Source organism: Halyomorpha halys, unplaced genomic scaffold (genome assembly GCF_000696795.3).
Source record: "Halyomorpha halys isolate HHAL.00 unplaced genomic scaffold, Hhal_1.1 Scaffold578.1, whole genome shotgun sequence".
In the NCBI taxonomy this organism is placed as follows: Eukaryota; Metazoa; Arthropoda; class Insecta; order Hemiptera; family Pentatomidae; genus Halyomorpha; species Halyomorpha halys.
Window position 1 is genome coordinate 111,402 of NW_027106404.1, and position 19,518 is coordinate 130,919.

A 19,518-nucleotide genomic window follows, 5' to 3' on the forward strand; every position below is an offset into this window, starting at 1 on the left:
GTATTACAATTAACCATTATTATTTATATTGTTTTGGTAATTATTTTTCAACATATATTTATTAACTATAAACATCTTATTTAAATAAAAAAAATTAAAAAATCTGTACCTATGTTGGGTCAGGGGTGCATTACTTTATAAGGAAGCAGTTACTAGCCCAACGGTTGTTTAAGGAGATAATTTGGTCAGAATCACCCTCGACAGCCAGATTATTCACCAATTAAGGATACCCACTTTATGAGGTTAGGTGGACCCTACAGTGCTCCCAAACCCACACGATTGACTCACAGCTGCAGTAACAGAATAAATAATTATCTGTTACAGCCAGATTCCAACCTAGATCCTTGGAGTTAGTAGCTCAGAACATCTTATTTATAAAATATTATTATTGTTTACATAGATTTCTTAAATATATAAGGCAAAAAACCATCAATGTCTAAATTTTTTTTTTTCCTTCCTGAAACAATTATTAGTTTCTGTAGTTTTGATCATTGAAAATATTTTTTTCTTACTATTTTTTTTTAAAATAAAAAATAAATAATTTTTTTCCACTTTTAGTATATGTACTGCCAAAGTGAGTGCATATACTAAAATAGAAACAAAATAAAACCCAACACTTCTTCTGGCAGAAAGAATCACTCTGGCTATCTCTACACTTAAAACAATTCCGATAATGAAGCCTGAAAATCAGAACCCACCTTGGACTCTAAAACAACCTGTAGCAATGCTTCATCTGTCCCTTATGGACAAAAATAAGACCACATCTGTCAAGTATAAAGAACAGTTGTCACATCTTCTAGAAAATATTCCGGAACATATTTTAATATACACTGATGGTTCCAAATCTGAAAGCTCAACTTCCTCATCTTTCGTTACTCGAGATTCAACCCACAAATTTAAATTACGTTAGTTATGCTCAATTTACACTGCCGAACTCCACACAATAGCATCAGCCCTCCATTTTTGCCTTTTAATAACTCAAAAGACAATTGTAATAATCTCAGATTCGTTGAGCTCTCTAAAAAGTTTGAGAAACATGTACCCGGAACATCCACTCATCATAAGAATACAATATTTTCATCTAAGACTACCATAATAACGTAAGTCCATAATTTTCATATGTGCTCCAATCCACATTGGCATTGCTGGTAGTGAGCTCGCAGACAAAGTTGCCAGAGAGGCACTCACACATCCTGGCCGAGGCACCGCCGTTCTTACCCCATCAGAACTCAGTAGACCCCTTAAATTAGAAATATTGGAAAGATGGCAGGCCAAGTGAGATGGAAGTTTTCCGAATAAATTAAAAGGAATCAAAAGAGTAGTTAAGTCATGGTCGATATCCTACCCCAACGGGTGCAGGGAGGAAGTTGTTCTAACCCGCTTGAGAATAGGTCATACTCTCTTCACGCACTCTCACCTGATCGGAAAAGTGCCACCTCCAATATACCAATATTATGAGTCCATTCACATGATTAAACATATTTTTGAAGAATGCCCTCACTATTCAACAACAATAAACAGGACAGGACTAACCCCAAATTTATCTGAAGCCGTCACAGAGGAGGAAGCTAAAGTTACCTTAGGGTTGAATTTTTAAAAGCACATTGCCTTCTTTTTAAATTATAACTCCTCTTCAATTTTAATTTTTTTTTATTTATTATTTTTATTTTATTTATTATTAATTTTTACATTTGTATGAATCACGTTCCTCTTTTATAATTGTTTGAATTAGGTGTGTGTATATGTGTGTGTGTGTGTAGGGGGGGGGCGTGCATGTGTGGTGTTTGTAGCTTCATTATAATAGCATGCCATAGGCATTAATGATGTAAAGGATTTACGCTAAAGAACAACAAACGAAACGAAATAATTTTTTTTTTATTCCTTCATTATAGCTATTAATATTTTATCATATAAAGAATTTCTTATAAAATGAACCCGATATTTCATATTTAATACTGTTGAAATAAAGTTACTATGTACAATAACAGAAAAATAATGAAGTAGAAGTATAATTATCAACAGGTAATCCATGGGCATGCCCAGATTAATAAGAAAATTATTAATTTCTTTTCAAGCAAATACTAATTTTAATAACTAATAAAGCACTGCAAAAATTATACATAATGTTCTCAACATTTTAGTTTCATTCTCCTGTTTCGTGCTGAAATGTCACAACCTGATTGACTATCCTTGCCCCCTGCCACCCCCTCCGATTGACTATGGCTTAACCCCCCTAGTTTTGATCCTGGGAATGCCCTTGAGGTAATCCTTAGTATTTTCAACAAAGATTCCTCAAGTTAATAAAGAAAATTAAGGCAGCAGAAAATACATTAAAGCCTTTCATAGAGATAAAATTCTAATAAAGACGATTTCTTTAACTGTTATTTCCTAATATGTATGTTAATCACTGTTGAGGTCTATAAACAAAGGTTATAAAAGTATCAGGTGACAGTTGATACTGCATTTGATTTTTCAAAAGGCATAATATAATGTAATGAACTACTGTACTTACACATTATATGAGGGACAAACTTATTATGTCTTACCTGAAACAAAACATAATTTATTTATAAATAAAAATAAGTAGTTAAGTAATAAAAAAATATCAGAAGATTCATTGAGTTTGACTGACAACAGTCATTAAAAGACAACTTATCATCTTTACCTTTATTTCTCAGCTCAATGATCTCAGCACGGTGAAAAGGCACAATCAGGAACCATCACTTAACTAAGTTTATAAAATCACTCTCGACACAGTCTGTAACAAATATATTGAATAATTTTAATAAAAAATTAGATATAGGAATACATTATTTCATAATGATGCAATAAAATTTACTACCCAAAAATCTAAAATATTAATAATATTGTGTTCAAGATTAAAAAAAATAATATATATTTGTTTTTCAGAAGATCTAAGGAACTCCACAGTAACTTCAACAACAATAAAGCCATCTGTAGAATCAGGTAAAGAAATTCAAATAAATAATTTATCTGTATCTATAGTTGGCCCATTAATCTTGTATATTAGTAACAGTGAATAAAGAAAAAAGAACAATATTAAAAACGTTTAACCTTACAGAAGAGCCTAATAAAACTTTTTTATTTTTATTTACATTACACATAGTTTTCAATATAGAAAATTCAAAGACTTATTTTCCATAATAATTACTATTTACAGAATAAAGCAAAAACAGAGAAATTTTTTTGCCCATAAATCAGAAAGTATAAATTTTATGGTAATATGATATATGATCATTTGAAAGGTAATTGTTTTTATATTCATTTAGCATATAGGTAAAGATAGTATTGTTATTTGGTCAATGATTAGTAAAAGCCTTTCTTTTTTTTTATTTATTTATTTAATGTAATTTACAATTGTATAAAAAATAAATATAATAAGTAAATCTGTAGAATGTTTCATTTACACTTGAAAATCTTAGAAAGGAACCACCCGTTGGTGGTATTTCAAGCATTAATTTAAATTAGAAGGTCCCGTGGCCATCTTCTTTTCAGACACCTCGAAGGATTATTAGGGATTGTTAAGGATGAGAGATTAAGAACTAATGGGTTAGGATGGGTAAGGAGTTTGGAATGAAAAGAGGTGTATCTGTTTTAGGCCAAATCTGCAATGAATGGGATGTTAAGGTCTTTGTGGATGAGTTTATTTGTAACATAATAAGGAGCATCAAGGATTTTGGTTTCTAAGGATTGGATGCAGGAGGAATTGGATGGTTTGGTAGAGCCACAGAGTTCAATTCCATATGTCCAAATTGGTTTGATTATCATAGTGTATAATAATTTTTTGTAGTGTATGGGAAGCTTAGAGTATTTATTAAAGAAGGTGTTTAGCAATCAAAATCGACGACCAGTTTCTTGTCATTTCAGTCTTGTATGTGGATTCCATGAAAGTCTCTTGTCAAGATGGAGTCCTAAGTATTGAATCTGTTCAAGAGGCGTTAGTGGAGTATTTAGAAAGGATACTGCAGGACAGGAGATAGAGGTTTATGACAGAGAGTAAAGGTGATCTGGTGGGATTTGTCAGGATTGATTTTGATTCTTCAGTTTTGACACTATTCTTCAATGGATGTTAGGTGTGTCAGTAGCCTTTTTAATATCTTACTTTATATATATATATATTTATTTATGAAATGTCTATTACCTTAATTATCAGAAATCCATTTATATTTTGATGAAATAAAATACATATTTGATAATATAAAAGATCCAATGATAGATGTAAAACAGGATAAATCCACAAAAACCTTGCATTCTTTTTAAGGTGGTACATGCCTAACACCTTAAAGCACTCAATCCAATTTAACTATATACTCAAAGTAGAGGTTGAAATTCAAAAGGTGATGAACACTTATAATAAAAAGACTGCACAATACTTAACCAAATACAAAATTTTCTTTAAAACATTTTAGCTATAAAGCCACCATTAGGCATACCAATAAATGGATTTGTTGCCAGTTCAATTAAATTACATAAGTCATGAATTAGTGTGGCTTTATTACAGAATTGTTATTATATTACAAAAAAATATACATTTATAAATTGTTTTTTACTATTTTTAATAATATTTTAACCTTAAAAATCTATTAAAAATAGAAATAATTAAAACAAATACTGGAGCACCAAATGGATCTTTTGAGATCACAAAAATACATCTTGAAAAATTACATAACTATAATTTTTTTTAAAATTTCTCTTCCATATAATTGTTTGATATTAATTTTTAATAATTAAACTATTCTGATATAGTTTTAAAGACACTGATCCAATAATAATTGATTCAAAGTATGTCATATCATACATAATGACATCTATTATGTTTAGAAAGATGGTATGGCTTAATAAAAATAATGATAATCAGCTTTTATTACCTAAAACAAAAAACAAAATTTCTTGTATTTTTTTAGGTGGTTTAATGTCATTTTTTACCCCAGCTAAACTAGTAAGTTTTAGTTGAAAGTGCAAGTTTAGGTTTACTTTCCATGATTCCCTTCTGGCATGAGGCTCCTTGAGTTCTGATTTAAAATATTAGGCCACTGATACTTCAAATTATAATTTTTCAAAAACAAGAATATCATAACTTTATTTTTTTTATTTTATTGTGTAATATTGCAATCTATCATATATATATATATCAGTAATTAGATCCCATAGAGGGCTTACTTAATGTTATACTACCCTCACATCCTCAATTCAGAAATATTTTTTCAGATTTCACCTCTGATGTTTTTAATTTATTTACTTTTTTTTTTTTTGCCTTATTTATAATGTTTGTAAAATATTTGAAATATTTACATTCCAATTAAAATGGATTGGAAACCCAAAGGATGACATGCTCTTCCTGCTAAAGTAGGAGTACATAAGAATATCAAAACAACAAACAAATATAAAAGTTCTATTAAATAACCAGCTGTCCTTGTCCTGAAATTTGTTAAGAGGCTGTCTGTGGCCAAGGGAGTAAAGGCACCACCTTAGTTGTCCCACAATTGCAACGGTGCTGGTTCAAATCCAGCCAGATGAGGGGGGATTGACTTTATTTCGTTGAGGCTCCAAGGAATGAAAATTTGACCATCCCACCTCCCATTTTTTTTTAGAATAGGTTGGTTACCTGTAGATAACCTCCCCCAACTAACTGTTAATATAACACCCTCCTTAAACCAATTTTAATTTTCTTATTTTATTTATTTTGAGTACACAAAAGTATTCTAATTTCTAATAAAATTTAACAGTTCAATTTTCAGTTAAAAAATCATTGTTTCAAAAATTAATTATTTCAAAATTACTCAAATTCTTTACAGGTATGAGCAATTGTAAAGTAAATGGCACAACCTATTCAGAAGGAGAAAAAATAGAAGATACAGAGAAGCAATGTGAAAGCTGTTATTGTTTGAAAGGAAAAGTGCAATGCAAGCCAATTATTTGTCGTGTTCCACTGCAACAGTGCTCTCCCGTCACCAGTCCAGGTCACTGTTGTCCAACCAATTATAACTGTAGTAAGTATCTGTAAGATCTTTAAATGTTTACGATATTTATTATAGGTATACCTTGAGCTACAATGTACTTGGGTTTCAAGGTTTACTACGGTACTTGACATTTATATTGTTTTATATTAAATTTCTTATATTTAAAGTTGCAAACCATTCCCAATTCCCATTCTGAAGAATTCTTTCACCGCTAGCTTTTAAAAAGTCTAAATTTGTTGGACACCAACCATATAGAAACCTTTATATTACTTTTTATACTAATTATTTTGTTAATATACCCGGAGACACCCAGCTGTAATATCAATTTTTTACTCAGTTTTATGGTGGATAATTATACCTTTCAGAAGCAATTTAGCAAATATTAATATTCTAATGAATTCCTCAGAAAAAAAAAAAAAAAACTCGCCAAATTCACTTACATTGAACATCCACCTAAAAGTTTTGTTAAAAAAGTAGGTTTGTGTATTTAAAAAGAAATACTGGCTGATTTCTTGACTACTTATTATCTACGTTATGAAGTACAGTCTACTTTTTTTCATCTGTAACAGTAGTGCCTAACCCAATCACTATGCTCGGTGGATTACTAAGCCAGAAATTGAACTATGTGTAGCCCACCTCTGCTCACGAATTGGGACAAAGGAGATCTACCTTGAAACAAATTTGAAAATAAAGTTGCTAAAAGTCCATTAGAAGTCACTTTTAATGTGCATTCACTTGTTTAAACCTTTTAACTAACACCCAAACATCAGGAAATACAATTAATAAAATAGTTCTAACAACACATAGTCACAAAATGGTTGCTGGTCATTCCCCAAGGCTGTCGCACTCTACCTAAGGTCCATAGACAATTGGTTTACAGCTACTTATTCTATCAACAGAAATACAGAGAATTTATAAAAAGAAAAAAAAAAACATGGACTAATTTCATATAATTGATTGATAATGAACCTTTTTCAGGTTTATTTGTAATAAAACCATAACAATACAATAATTCTTTGAATTTTCAAAATGGCTGTTGTCTGAACAAAAGTGAAAAATTTTGATTGTGAGTTTTAATAATTTTGAAGGATGAGTGATAGGCACTTATCTTTTTCCATTCCAGTAGGTTCTCAATGTTTGTCAAGTGTAGATTTGGTATGGATATGGTCCTGTATAGAGTTGGACAGAATCTGGTTTTATTAACTATTATGTTTAAGTTCTTGCCAATAGTTGATTTGGCATGGATATGCAATACTAATTGGAAGTTGTTTTACAAACCATTGTATTACAAAATCAGTTGCAATAAAAGTACACCACCCATATCAATTGTTTTTTTAAGTAAACCTCTAAAACTGTACCACTTTTTACACTTTCAATAAATTAATAAATCTGAATAAAGATATAATCTTAGAAATAAATTTTTTTTTCAATTCAAATCACTAAAATAAATTATTTTAACTATTAGGTGATTCAACTGAAGCAATCACAGAATCTACAACAAATAAGGTAAAAATAAATAATAATAATAATAATGTTATTTAACGTGCAATATTATTTAATCATCGAAGTGTCTTAATCAAGTCAATTCCTTGTGTAGGTTGAGGAAGAAATGACTACTGAACTTTACTCTACAACGATCATCCCAGATGTTACACTTTTTGAGACTGATATTACCAATATTGAAACTTCAACAATACCTGATATGGAAACAACAAATAATTTTATGGAATTGCAAAATAACGATACTGAACAGAGGTCAGTCACTGAGAGCACTGTTGTAGCCAGTGAATATCCGAGCACAATTCAACCGATCCAGATGGAAACAACAACAATCATTGTTGAAACTGCAAACACAACAACTGCCAACCTATCGAGCCCTATTAGATCCATTCCAGATGTGATTGAAGCAATCATTAACAGAACCCTTGCCAAAGACGAAGACTATGAATATGATTATAATGAGCCATCACTTCCTCCTTCACTTCCAAATCTTAAGTATACAATTCAAGTTTTAGTTTTAAATAGTGATAAGTTTAAGTATCTGAAACCTAAGTTAAAACCATTGAAAAAATAAAATGATTTTTGATAAAAATTATTTAATATCTACAATATGAAAGTTGACCTTAAATATTAAATGTATAAGTGCAGTGAGAAACAAAAGTGAAAGATTGACGTTGCTGTATAAAAATGCAATGTTAAAAATTTATAGTGGAGAATTCAGTCAAACCTTTTAACTGCTTTCATATAAAGATAGTATTTTTAACTTAACATTTTATTCACTGAGATTAAGGATTTTGCTTTTAGAACAAGGAACTACCCAATAATATTTTTTACCCTCTGAATAATTGTACTAACATTTTCTTATTACAATAGATTATAAGGTGTTTCTAAAAGAACAAAAAAAAATAAAATGGCCCGTTGAGCAAAAGGAAAAGTGTGGTATCTAAAAATGTCTGGTTCTTGTGGATGTAGAAGTTAATGCTATCCATAAAAATCCATTTTTCATTTTAATAGAAAATTTGTTAGAAAATGGAATAATTTTATTCTGTGAACCTGAAATCATAATCTAAGTTCTAAAGAAATAATAAAGTATAAACAATAAATACAATTAAAAAAGTATAAAGTACACAGATATAAAACATATAATTTTAAATAATATGAGGATATCACTTATAAATGTATGTATATGTATTTTACTATGATATATATATTTTTTTCTTTGAAATTTCTAATCTTATTTACTTCGAAAATTTCCAAACTTTTATAAAATAAAAACATAGCAGCTGGGGGGAAATTCTATCATTATCTATTTACTATGTTTCCAAATTTTATGTGCTGTTACAACTGACTATGACGTAAAAAAAAAAAAAAAACATAAAAGCATAATGAATTTCTATATGTATATTATATAATTTATAATATACCATTTTCATTATTTTTATTTGAATAGGAATTCTGAATAAATAATTTCAAAATGTTCTGTTGTAGGATTATCCCTTTTGTGGCAGCCGATGCTGTCGTAAATGATGATGAGATAAAAGGGAAAACAGATGAACCTATTTACTTTGATTATCCACAACCCAGCCGTTTTTCACCTCCTAGCAAAACTGAAGGTAAGTGAATCATTTGGGGAAACAAAACATGATTAGATGAAATTCAAATTGTCCTTGCCCATAACAAATTTATATGTGTGTCACATTATGACATCTCAATAATTTGAATAAATTAACCTTTAAGGGAGACTTCGAGATTTTAAGTAAAAAAAAGCAAATCATACTGAAAATAATTGATTTGGAATACTTTAAATATCAATTCTTGCATTGTAATGTAAAATTTTTCATGTTTACATTTTTTAATATTTTAGATTAATTAAGTTTATTAATTATTTTATATTTTGGATTAAAAAAATTAAACTTTTAAAAGTTAGTTATTTACTTTGTTAAGAAAAACCATTGAACAACATTTTTACAATTCAAAGGATTTAATTATGATAGATTCAGCAAGATTAAACTTAAAATGAATAAAGTCATTGTTAATTTCTCTTTTGTCTGCACCCCTTCCCTCCTCTCCACCCAATTTCATGATTTAATCTATCTCTATTCTATTCCTACCAATGTGAATAACATTGCTATTATTCTTTTTAGGAGGATTTCTACCACGGGATCCGATTATCGATGGACCATTTTATGAAACTAAATTTGAAAAACCTTTTATTAATGGTAATGGTGATCAAATAGAACTAACTTCAGAAACACTTCAACTTCCTCCGATTACTGAACCTCCAAAACTATTTGAAGAAGGTAAATGTTATATTAGAAGTAAAATTTTGGATAGGAGTTGGAAAACTATTAAGAAATTTTATTTTACATTTTTTTAGTCATTTATAATTTATTAGCTCCAACTGACAATCTTGTCAAATGAGGTGTAGAAGTTCAAAACTAACTATGTCCATTTTCAATTTTACCCTTTCACCAACAATTATGAAAAAATTGAAAAAATAAAAAATTATCTCTTATGAAGTCTAAAGGATGAAAAATACCAGTTTTTTTTTAGGGGGAGGGGCAGATAATGAGCTTTTGTCCCAGCAATGAAGGCAAGGCGTCTCAATGTGTCTTTGTGGAAGGGGCAAGGTGTCACAGTGACACGAGGAAGCAATTCCATTTCCCGCTATTACTTAACCATACAGACAATTCAAAGCGTTCACTGGGATGTATTGTCCTGCTGGGAGTGAAAGGGTTAATAATATTTTTATATTGTTAACTGTTTTTGGTAACATAACATTTCCTGGTAATCAAGTACAAAAACTTAAAAAAAAAGAAATAATAAAATTGGAAAATGGACTTAGCAGTTGTTGAGCTTATTTCCATTATGTTTGGAAATGGCCAATAAATTTGGGCCAAAATATCACAAGAATGTTGTAATATATATAAAATAAAACTTTTAAAAATATTGTTTATAGTTATATAGTTTTATATTTATAAAATAATTGTGTGTGATATGGTCCAAATAGTGTTTCCTTAATCATTTAGATTGATATTCATTAATTAAAAAAAAATTAAGATTAAAGATTATCTCAGAACTAATGACTTATGAAAACGATTACAAAATGTCAGAATAAAATTTTTAGCTAGAATTATGTTGTTGTAGTAAAAATCTTTTGTCAACTACACCAGCTCAAAGTAGACTGAAAGATTTTGTTGACTGTTTTAAACTTCTTTTTTATTCTTGTTTCTAAAATATTTAATCACCAATAAAATCTGTTTATTATCTAAGAAAAAAATATTATTTCTTGATATGAAAAGCACAATAATTTTGTTTCAGGAAAATGTATTTACAAAGAAAAGACATACCATCATGGAGAGGTAGTTAGCGAACCTAACGCTTGTGAATTATGTGTCTGCTACTATGGACAATCTTATTGCCAGAAACCAAAATGTGCTCCAGTCAAAGAAGGTTGTAAAAGAATAATACTTGGCAATGATAAATCATGTTGTGGCCGAATCGTATGTGGTAAATATATAAACAGCGAACTTATATGGCAATAGAATTATTACTACTTATAGTGTTTGCAAATTATATATAAGATTATTTTTTTTTAACATTTAAATCAAGTATAAAAAAGAAATATATAATTTTTAAAATAGAATGTAACTAAACAGTTATCATCCTGTATGAGGACTGTGGACTCATTTTTCAGGAAAAATGAGATAATCCAATTTATTTTTTTTTTTTTTCAAAAATTAGTAACAACAGTTCTTCGTAGACTTAGATGGTGAGCATAAGGTAACGACAAAACAGGAGAAAAACTACCTTTAACGGCTCAAAATTGCTTTTAAATTATATTTGTAAAGTGTAAATAATAGATGTTTCTAAAGTAAAATTTGTTCTCCCAAACACTAGTGAAAATATGAGGAAACTTCAATAAAGCTTTCATTAAACTATAATAGATAGCACTGGAAACTCAAATTTCACAAAAATTGGCTAGATCGTTTTTTGTATTAAGGGGACCATTAATTGTATTTTTCGTAAAGCTAGTGGAAATGTACTTACTACTGTGAGGTAAGCCATCGATAAAAACATAAGCTGTACATATTAGTTTATTCCCATTTGAGATGTCCTATTGCCCTCTGAAACTTTCTTCTTGTCTACCAAACATCAAGTATATTTATGATTGAGCAGATATTCGTCATTTTGGGTGGATTATGAGTTCATGCTCAGGTAAGAAAAGATGATTGAAAAAAAAAAAACATGAATACAATCATTTCAGAAAAGCTTACAAATATTACTAAGCACATGCAAATTCCATCAAAATCGAATAAATGGTACATTAGATTATGTCCAAACTAAATTTGAATACAGACCAACTGATGTTTAAAATGTAAAACACAAGAGAAACTTTTTGATTCTGAGGACATAAATTTGTATTCCTTACATGAATACAAAATTTCCTTACCTTTAGTAGCGAGCAAGTAAAATAGAATTTTTACCATGTTTATACTAATATTTTAGAGACTATGATGATAACTTAAAATGATTAATATGAAAATGGTAAAAGAACCAAAATATTTCTCAAATAGCTTTGGTAGTATGGAAGCAAAATTTTAATTTGGTATTGTATTTTTTATTTTGATGGTCATTGGATTCCTAGAAGTACAGAATTTAGTAAAAACTTTGAATATGCTATTTATAATGATCAATTGTGTTTTTATATCTATCTATGACTGATCATGTTCATTTATTCAATAATTTTTTTTTTTTAATTTTTAGATGGCATGCCAACAAAAGTTATTGACAATTTGGAGATTTCAACCCTGTCTACTCTTATTCCTGAAAGCATGTCAAACATTCCAGCCATCACAGTTGCAGATTTGGTAGTTACCCCTGATCCATTCAAAGATGTAATTAGGACAGAGCCTGCACCAGATTTGTCAGACATCATGAAGGATATGCTACCACACCTGAAAAATGAATCTTCAACAGTTAAACCAGCAGTCACAATGGTACAAAGCCCTCAGAACATCAGCTTTTTTACTGATAACATTGGAAACAAAATGAAATCCAACTACACAAAATCAAATATAAATGACACTCAAAAATTTGACATATCTACAAAGAAAAATTCAACTATTGAAAATACACATTTCCAAAACAAGAAAAATTCATCAGCAATTCATGAAGATGATGATACATTTTCTTTTGAGAGTGTCTTAGATATGTTATTCCGTACAACTCAAACTCCATCTACAACACAAAAACCTGTCCATGACAAGATTTACAATCATCAGTCGAACCATCAAAAGAATGAAATAAACAACGCTATAGAAATTACCGATGATTTTATAGGTCAAAAAGAAAAAAATACAGAGAAATCTTCTGAATTCAGTTTATTCGATGATTATCAGGATGATGAAAGTAAAAATGACACCAATGAAAATTTGCATTTAAATAAAAGTAAAGAACAAAAGACTGGTGCAAATAGAAACAAAGAAACCTCAAAGACCACAACACCTAGCAATAAACCAGCGAAAAATAAGCCAGCTGTAGGAATGCAATTAAAACTTGCAGGATGCAATATCTATGGCCGGATGTATGAACTTGGAAAAATAATTGCTGAATTATCTGGTCCTTGCCTTGAATGCATGTGCACTGAATTGGGTGTACAATGCAGGAAAAACTGCTGATGTTTTTTATTTTTTCAAATAACAATCCATAATTTCAAGACATGTCCAATATCTTCTCAAGAGAAATTGAAAATACAGACCTGAACCATCAATAAAATGTCTTTTATGATTTTTAAAAGGATTTTAACCTCTCTTCAGTTTTATCCAGCTGTGGGATGCAAATTTTCTAATGGAACTGTCCGATAATCATTAATAGAGTTCTGAATTCCTTACTTTAAGTTCTAAAACATTATATAAAAAATCGCTATTTATTTTTTTATAGTTTTAGTGATAGAGTGCTAATGCGTATTTAATACCGACCAATATACCTTATTTGTCATTACACAAAAATTATTGGTAAAACCTATGGAAAAAATAGTAAAATTGAAATACAGTATATTTCTTTAAATAAGGTATGTTGGTAAATCATCCAGACTTTATATATTAATTAGTATAAATATATTATTTACAAGAATATTAAAAATGGAACTAGTCATAAAATTCTTAGTATAGTCTCAGATTTTCAACCTCATGTTTCATCAACCAATTTACAGAGAAATGGCATAATTACAAATAGATTATTTCTGTATCTCAATACTTTTAAATATTTTAATTTTTAATCCTACAAATGGAAATATAAAATAATATAAATGGAAAATCAATAATATCACTTGAGTATGTGCAACATTTCAAGTAAAGTATCACAAAAATCATTTTGATCAAAAAAAAAAAAAAAGGCTAAATATTTTGTTTAGACTATTTAGAACAATTTTTACTTATAAAACTTATAAGCTCTGTTAATGTTATATGAACAATGAGTAAATTTATGTATAAATTTAATAATTTTTAAAATTGCACACAAGAACATATAGTTACCATGAGTCCTAATTAAAGCTGGGATTTTGATTCAGTAAATAAAAATATTAATAAAACACATTTCATGATTTATATTTTTTGCTTTCTTACTAAACTTATCCTGTTGTATTGTAGAATTAAAATAAGGGACTGAGGGAAAAAAATAAAAGTAATTATGTGTTATTGATTATAACGGTATAATCATAATTAAAAATTAAAAAAAAAAAAAAAATGGTATTGAAAAGACAGTTTGAAATAGACGAAAACCTTATAAATTGATCTATAATTCTCCTTAAAAATTTGATATACATACTATGTATGCAGTAAATTAACAATAACAATTAATTTTTTAATGCTGAAAGAATTATTTTAAAGTTAAAGAAAAAATTAAATGATTAAAAAGGTAAACAAAAATTTACATATATATTTAATAATCCAATAATATACATATGTAGTCCACTCTTACATAATAATGACTAAATAATTATTTGGCTTATTTTTGGACAAAGTAACAACTAATATTTTTAGCAAGGATATTTGTTTGATTGATATAAACTTTTAAAAAGTAAACATAAAAAGTTTATCTAATAAAATGCTAAAACAATTTATAAGCAGAAATTTGTATTATTTTCAATACTTATAGGTTTTAATTGTACATTAAAAATGGAATTGTTACAAGAAAATTTGTAAATCTGTTTCTTTATAGTATACTGTATTTAAAACTAAATGAGAACAGAAGCTATTTGTAATACTTATCCGGTTTTATATTAATGTGAACAATAGAAATGTAAATACTTGAACAATTTATAGTATATCTACTATTTATTTGCCTTATCAGTACTAAACTATGCCCTGATCTCAGTAATTTTAAGATATTTAAAGAAAACGCACAAAAACCATAGAACATTATATCTTGTGTATAATCGAATCTTGTAACCAAATCATACATAATACATCTGTGTTAAAAATGGATATTTTCATTAAATGTATAAATTGATGGAAATGTGTTTTCAATATGCCTTTTAGGAAGGTGTACACCAATTATAATATTTTAAAATAGAGATTTCTATGCCGTAAAGAGGCTATTTATATTTATATATATAAATGTATGTATTATTGAGTTAGTTTAATTTTCAATATTTTTATACTACAATAAATGTATGTAAAATAAAATACTGAATACAAGAAAGTTAAAACGTTTTGAAAATACTTTTTATTAATACTAATAACCCTTGTTTTTTCCAGGAATTGTCTAAACAAAATTTCATAAATTCAAAGGTTAGGATTTAATTCCAATTCATTTCGTGTACAAGAGATATTTTTAAGATTTTGAATATCAAATGTATAATCAGACAAATTATTTTTATTTTGTTCTTTTACTACTAGCAGAATCTTACTTCATTACGATGTGGTGAAAAACATATTATAGCTGTTGAAATGTGCATTCAGCTCAGTTAGAAAATTAAAAACAATATAAAAGATATTTGTCTGATCTTTTATCTTGTTTTATAAGCATTACTTTTTTTATCTTAATGCAATGTGCAATAGTTTACAGTAATATCAGTGAAACAAAAGCATAAAAAAAACCCTAAAAAATCAAATTTAGTATTCCCAAGAAGCTGAAAATTTAGCTTCCAGATTAATGCATACCATATTTAGAATTGATCATTAAAACTTTATACAGATTACCAATGATATTTATGGTTTTGTTCTTTTATATCAATTTCCTCTTACATTATAAGCTTAGAGTGAACTACAAAGATATTTTTCTTAAAGTATTAATTTATATTAGTACCCTACCTTATGTTAATGGTGCATGTAGGAATTTTTGGAGGGGATGAACCAATAAGTATACGAGGTGAATTCCATACTTAATAATTAAATGATAATCAACACTAATACTCTCCCCTCTTCCACTTGAAGATTACTGTGTAAGGTTTGTTTTATGTTTTTCTTTTTCTAAACTAAGTTTGAGGTGGACCACAAGACCCCTAGAAGTACTTGTAGTTGTGCTATAAGAGACCAATCGCAAAATCCTAGGAGCACATAACTGTGATCAAAATATTGATCTAAATATTTTTCCTTTGAATGACATAAATTTTAACCTAAAATTAATTTTTCAATTATGTACATAAATAATAAATGAGCATTAATTGAACTCAAATTATTATAAAACAGTTAAGAAAAAATGGATTTACTTTCATGTGGAGGGAAGTGTGTGCCTCTTGCACTGCCCTTATAGATCAACCAGTGCCTTCGAAAGCCATTTTTAAGTGCCAATTAAGATATCTCTGCTTCTAATTTTTAACTGATTGATGTATTATATTCAAAATAAAGTATGACAAAGATCTTTTCTCCAACTCAAGGTGTATCCATCTGTACCTTAGATAAATCATCATAATCAACATAGCTCTCTGTACCGAGTTCTTGAACTGATTAAAATTCTATTCAAATCCATTGTCGATCCAAAATATTTTAAATAATCCATCATTAAATACTATCAAAAAAGATTTTAACTTTTATTTATACTAGTTTTTAATCAAATATGTATCTTGGAATTGGGTATTGTATGAATAATACGATGGAATGGAATAATTTATCAAAATAATTATTAGAGCTATTATTTTACTAAACATGTATTAATTCTTTTTGAACATGGACATAAGCATTGAAAAATTACAGAAACTATTCAAAATGAAATAAAATAAAGTAAAGATATCAATGAAACATAACTTACCCACTTTCATAACGTTATAAATTTTTGTCATTAAAACAAACAACTATAATGGCGAGCTTCGGTTTTTCATAAGTGACCTAATTATTCTAGGCGCGAAATCGGTCTCCAACGAACAAAGTATAAATTAAAAATAAATTGTAAAACAAGTTTTACAAATGATTTGTCCTATATCTAGAATAATTTTACAATGCAAATTCCCAAATAATAATTAATATCTGATCATATATATTTTAATTTAACTGGAATAGTAGGATATCATAAGCCGGGAAAAGTTCGAGCCAAAATGCTGTAAAGCAAAATGGTGTAGAACTCGTTGAAGAAGAGATCGTCAATTGCTGTGGTAAGTAATTTTGATTTGTAGAATGCAATGATACTTGGTTAAATTTGATTGTAACTTGTATTTGATTGTATGCAGTATTAGTTTCTTGAAATTCGTTCTTTATGTACTGTTATCTTAATGGATCATTTATTATTATAAATGAGATACTATTTTACAATTTGAATACTTTTATAACCACCTCGATTAATTATATTTATTTTATTGTATTATTTATTTAGTAAATTTCTATTAAAAAAAAATTGATTTTAAGCTCCGAGCCAAATTTTAGTGTTTATATCTTCACATTACGAGGTTCAATTGTCATTTATTGAGAGAAATAACTTTATTTATGAATATATAATCATGAAACGAAATCTTACTTAACCAAAGTCCAGTTACAAAATTAAAAATTATAATTTTGTATGTAACTTAGATCTTTTTTTCTTAGGCAATTTGAACACTGCAGTTTATAAAGTTTCATTATGCTACTTAGACTATAGTTAATTTGTTTTTACTAAAGAATTTATTTAAAAGTTTCGAAATGCTTAACCAATGTAGTGGGTAAAATATTTGATTATAAATATATTATAATATTGATAAATATTAAGTATATTTCGCAAAATATTTATCACTGCTTTAATTTAATAGTGGAATTTATGATACAAAAAAGTTTTCGTTTTATTATGAAATGGACGTGTTTCTAAAATATTACAAGGGTTTCTTCTTCTACTGTTACCAAACCTAGTAGGATTGACAATAAGTAACCACAGACTAAAATGCAGTCTATAGAATACGTCAAATACAATGTAAAATATTTTTTGTTTTATCAGATGAACCGCTATTCAAGCAAAGCAGTTGTTTGGCAGTTTTTTCCAAATATTAAGTCGATAGATAAAACAACTTGACGAGAAGAATTCGGAAATTTTTTTAATTAGAATCGTTATTTAAATTCAACATTAAATAGGAATATTAAAAAAAAAATTATCAAAAATAATTTTATAAATAGTATTAACTGATAATTTAAAATATATCATTTTTTACTTATCTTAGAGAAAGAGCACATTCCAAATGTATCCATATACCTTTATATCTTATGACTTAGATTAAGTAAATCACATAATTTGAAAATGTTTCATGTTTTAAATCGATTAATTAATTTAAAAAATGACGACTTATTAATTTTCGCTATTAACGTTTATATTATCCTCTTAAATAATGATCTGAATCATCTATATGTTTCTGTATTTATTACTGAAACTCTCTGTACTGTCTGATTCTCACGAGGGCTCTATAATTTGATCTGAAAATTTAATATCCGGCCTCAAGTTTTTCGAATGGCTATGAAGTCAAGTCACTATTGTACTGAACATGTATAACTTATAAAGTTTGCAATTATCCATCGATATGAAAGGCTAAAGAAAAAAAAATGCTATATATAAAGAGAATATATATTATAAATATCAATTTCTTTTATACTCAAGGCCAAATGTACCTCTTCATGGGACGCACCAAAATTAGTAGAATTAACTTTTCTATTTTATCCTGGACGGATTGTCTGATTTTCTATCAGTAAAGAGCATTTTGTGTTTTTTGAATATAGAATTCTCGCTAATTTCATAAAAGTAGTTAGTGAATTTATTGTGGTAAATCTATATCTTAGGTACAGGTGTCAATTATCATTCAAATTAAACCTAGTTTAATGTGCTATAAAGGATTTTATGACGTTTATCTTTGTTGGAGTAGTGGTTTTCATGATATTTTGTAAAATAAATTAATTTATAGCTGTTTGGACAAATCTTCATATGTAAAATTCATAAAAACTACCCCTAACAAGATAAACGTTATATAAACTATTGTATAATATGTTAAACTAGCTTTAATTTGGTGCTGACAGATATCTGTACGTCTCGTGGTTCATGAAGTATAGATTTCCCACAACAAATTCACTAACTACTGATTTTTCAGTGTATATTTCATAAAATATTGCTTTTTAAATAACTATATCTTGAGAACTATTGAACGTAAATAGCTCCACTAGAGCTCATATTTTAGAAAATTTACTGTTCTTTATATGATGTTATATTAGGTTTTCTAGTGTTGTAGGTAGTTTCAAAGATATAGAGCTCCGAATGAAAAATTAAATTTTTTTAACAGCCGCCATTGTGTATTCCCCCTAATATACTTGGTAGATTCATCAATTTTATGTTATAGTATTTAAATTTTCTCAACTACATTGTGTGGTTTATTTTAATTATCAACACTTACCTGTTGCAAATGTTAACGCTTCACAACATCCATTTTCTTCTCCATTGTGTCAATTAGCTCACTATTTCTTATCTCGTTAGTTATAAAGTATTGATGATCAATTTTCTGTACTCTCTGAGTTAAAAGTGAACTCACAATTTTCGCAGTTCGAAGCAGGCACTCAAATCTCAAATTGAGTTTTCGAAACAATATTAAAAAGAG

General features: G+C 28.1%; 1 protein-coding gene across 2 annotated transcripts in view; it reads left to right on the forward strand.

Annotated features, from left to right (window-relative positions):
• The window catches only part of LOC106684412 (uncharacterized), a 72,883-nt gene extending 58,432 nt beyond the window's left edge, over positions 1 to 14,451 (forward strand). Inside the window, exons 3-10 of one of the 2 annotated variants that reach the window (XM_014426487.3) lie at positions 2,911 to 2,967; positions 5,817 to 6,011; positions 7,447 to 7,487; positions 7,579 to 7,976; positions 8,970 to 9,094; positions 9,626 to 9,781; positions 10,803 to 10,991; positions 12,249 to 14,451. In XM_014426487.3, coding sequence (XP_014281973.2) covers positions 2,911 to 2,967; positions 5,817 to 6,011; positions 7,447 to 7,487; positions 7,579 to 7,976; positions 8,970 to 9,094; positions 9,626 to 9,781; positions 10,803 to 10,991; positions 12,249 to 13,162 — 2,075 coding nt within the window. In that variant the 3' untranslated portion in view covers positions 13,163 to 14,451. The remainder of the gene's footprint in view (positions 1 to 2,910; positions 2,968 to 5,816; positions 6,012 to 7,446; positions 7,488 to 7,578; positions 7,977 to 8,969; positions 9,095 to 9,625; positions 9,782 to 10,802; positions 10,992 to 12,248) is intronic. The other variant, XM_024362297.2, reaches the window with a different exon arrangement.
• The last annotated feature ends 5,067 nt before the right edge of the window (positions 14,452 to 19,518 follow it).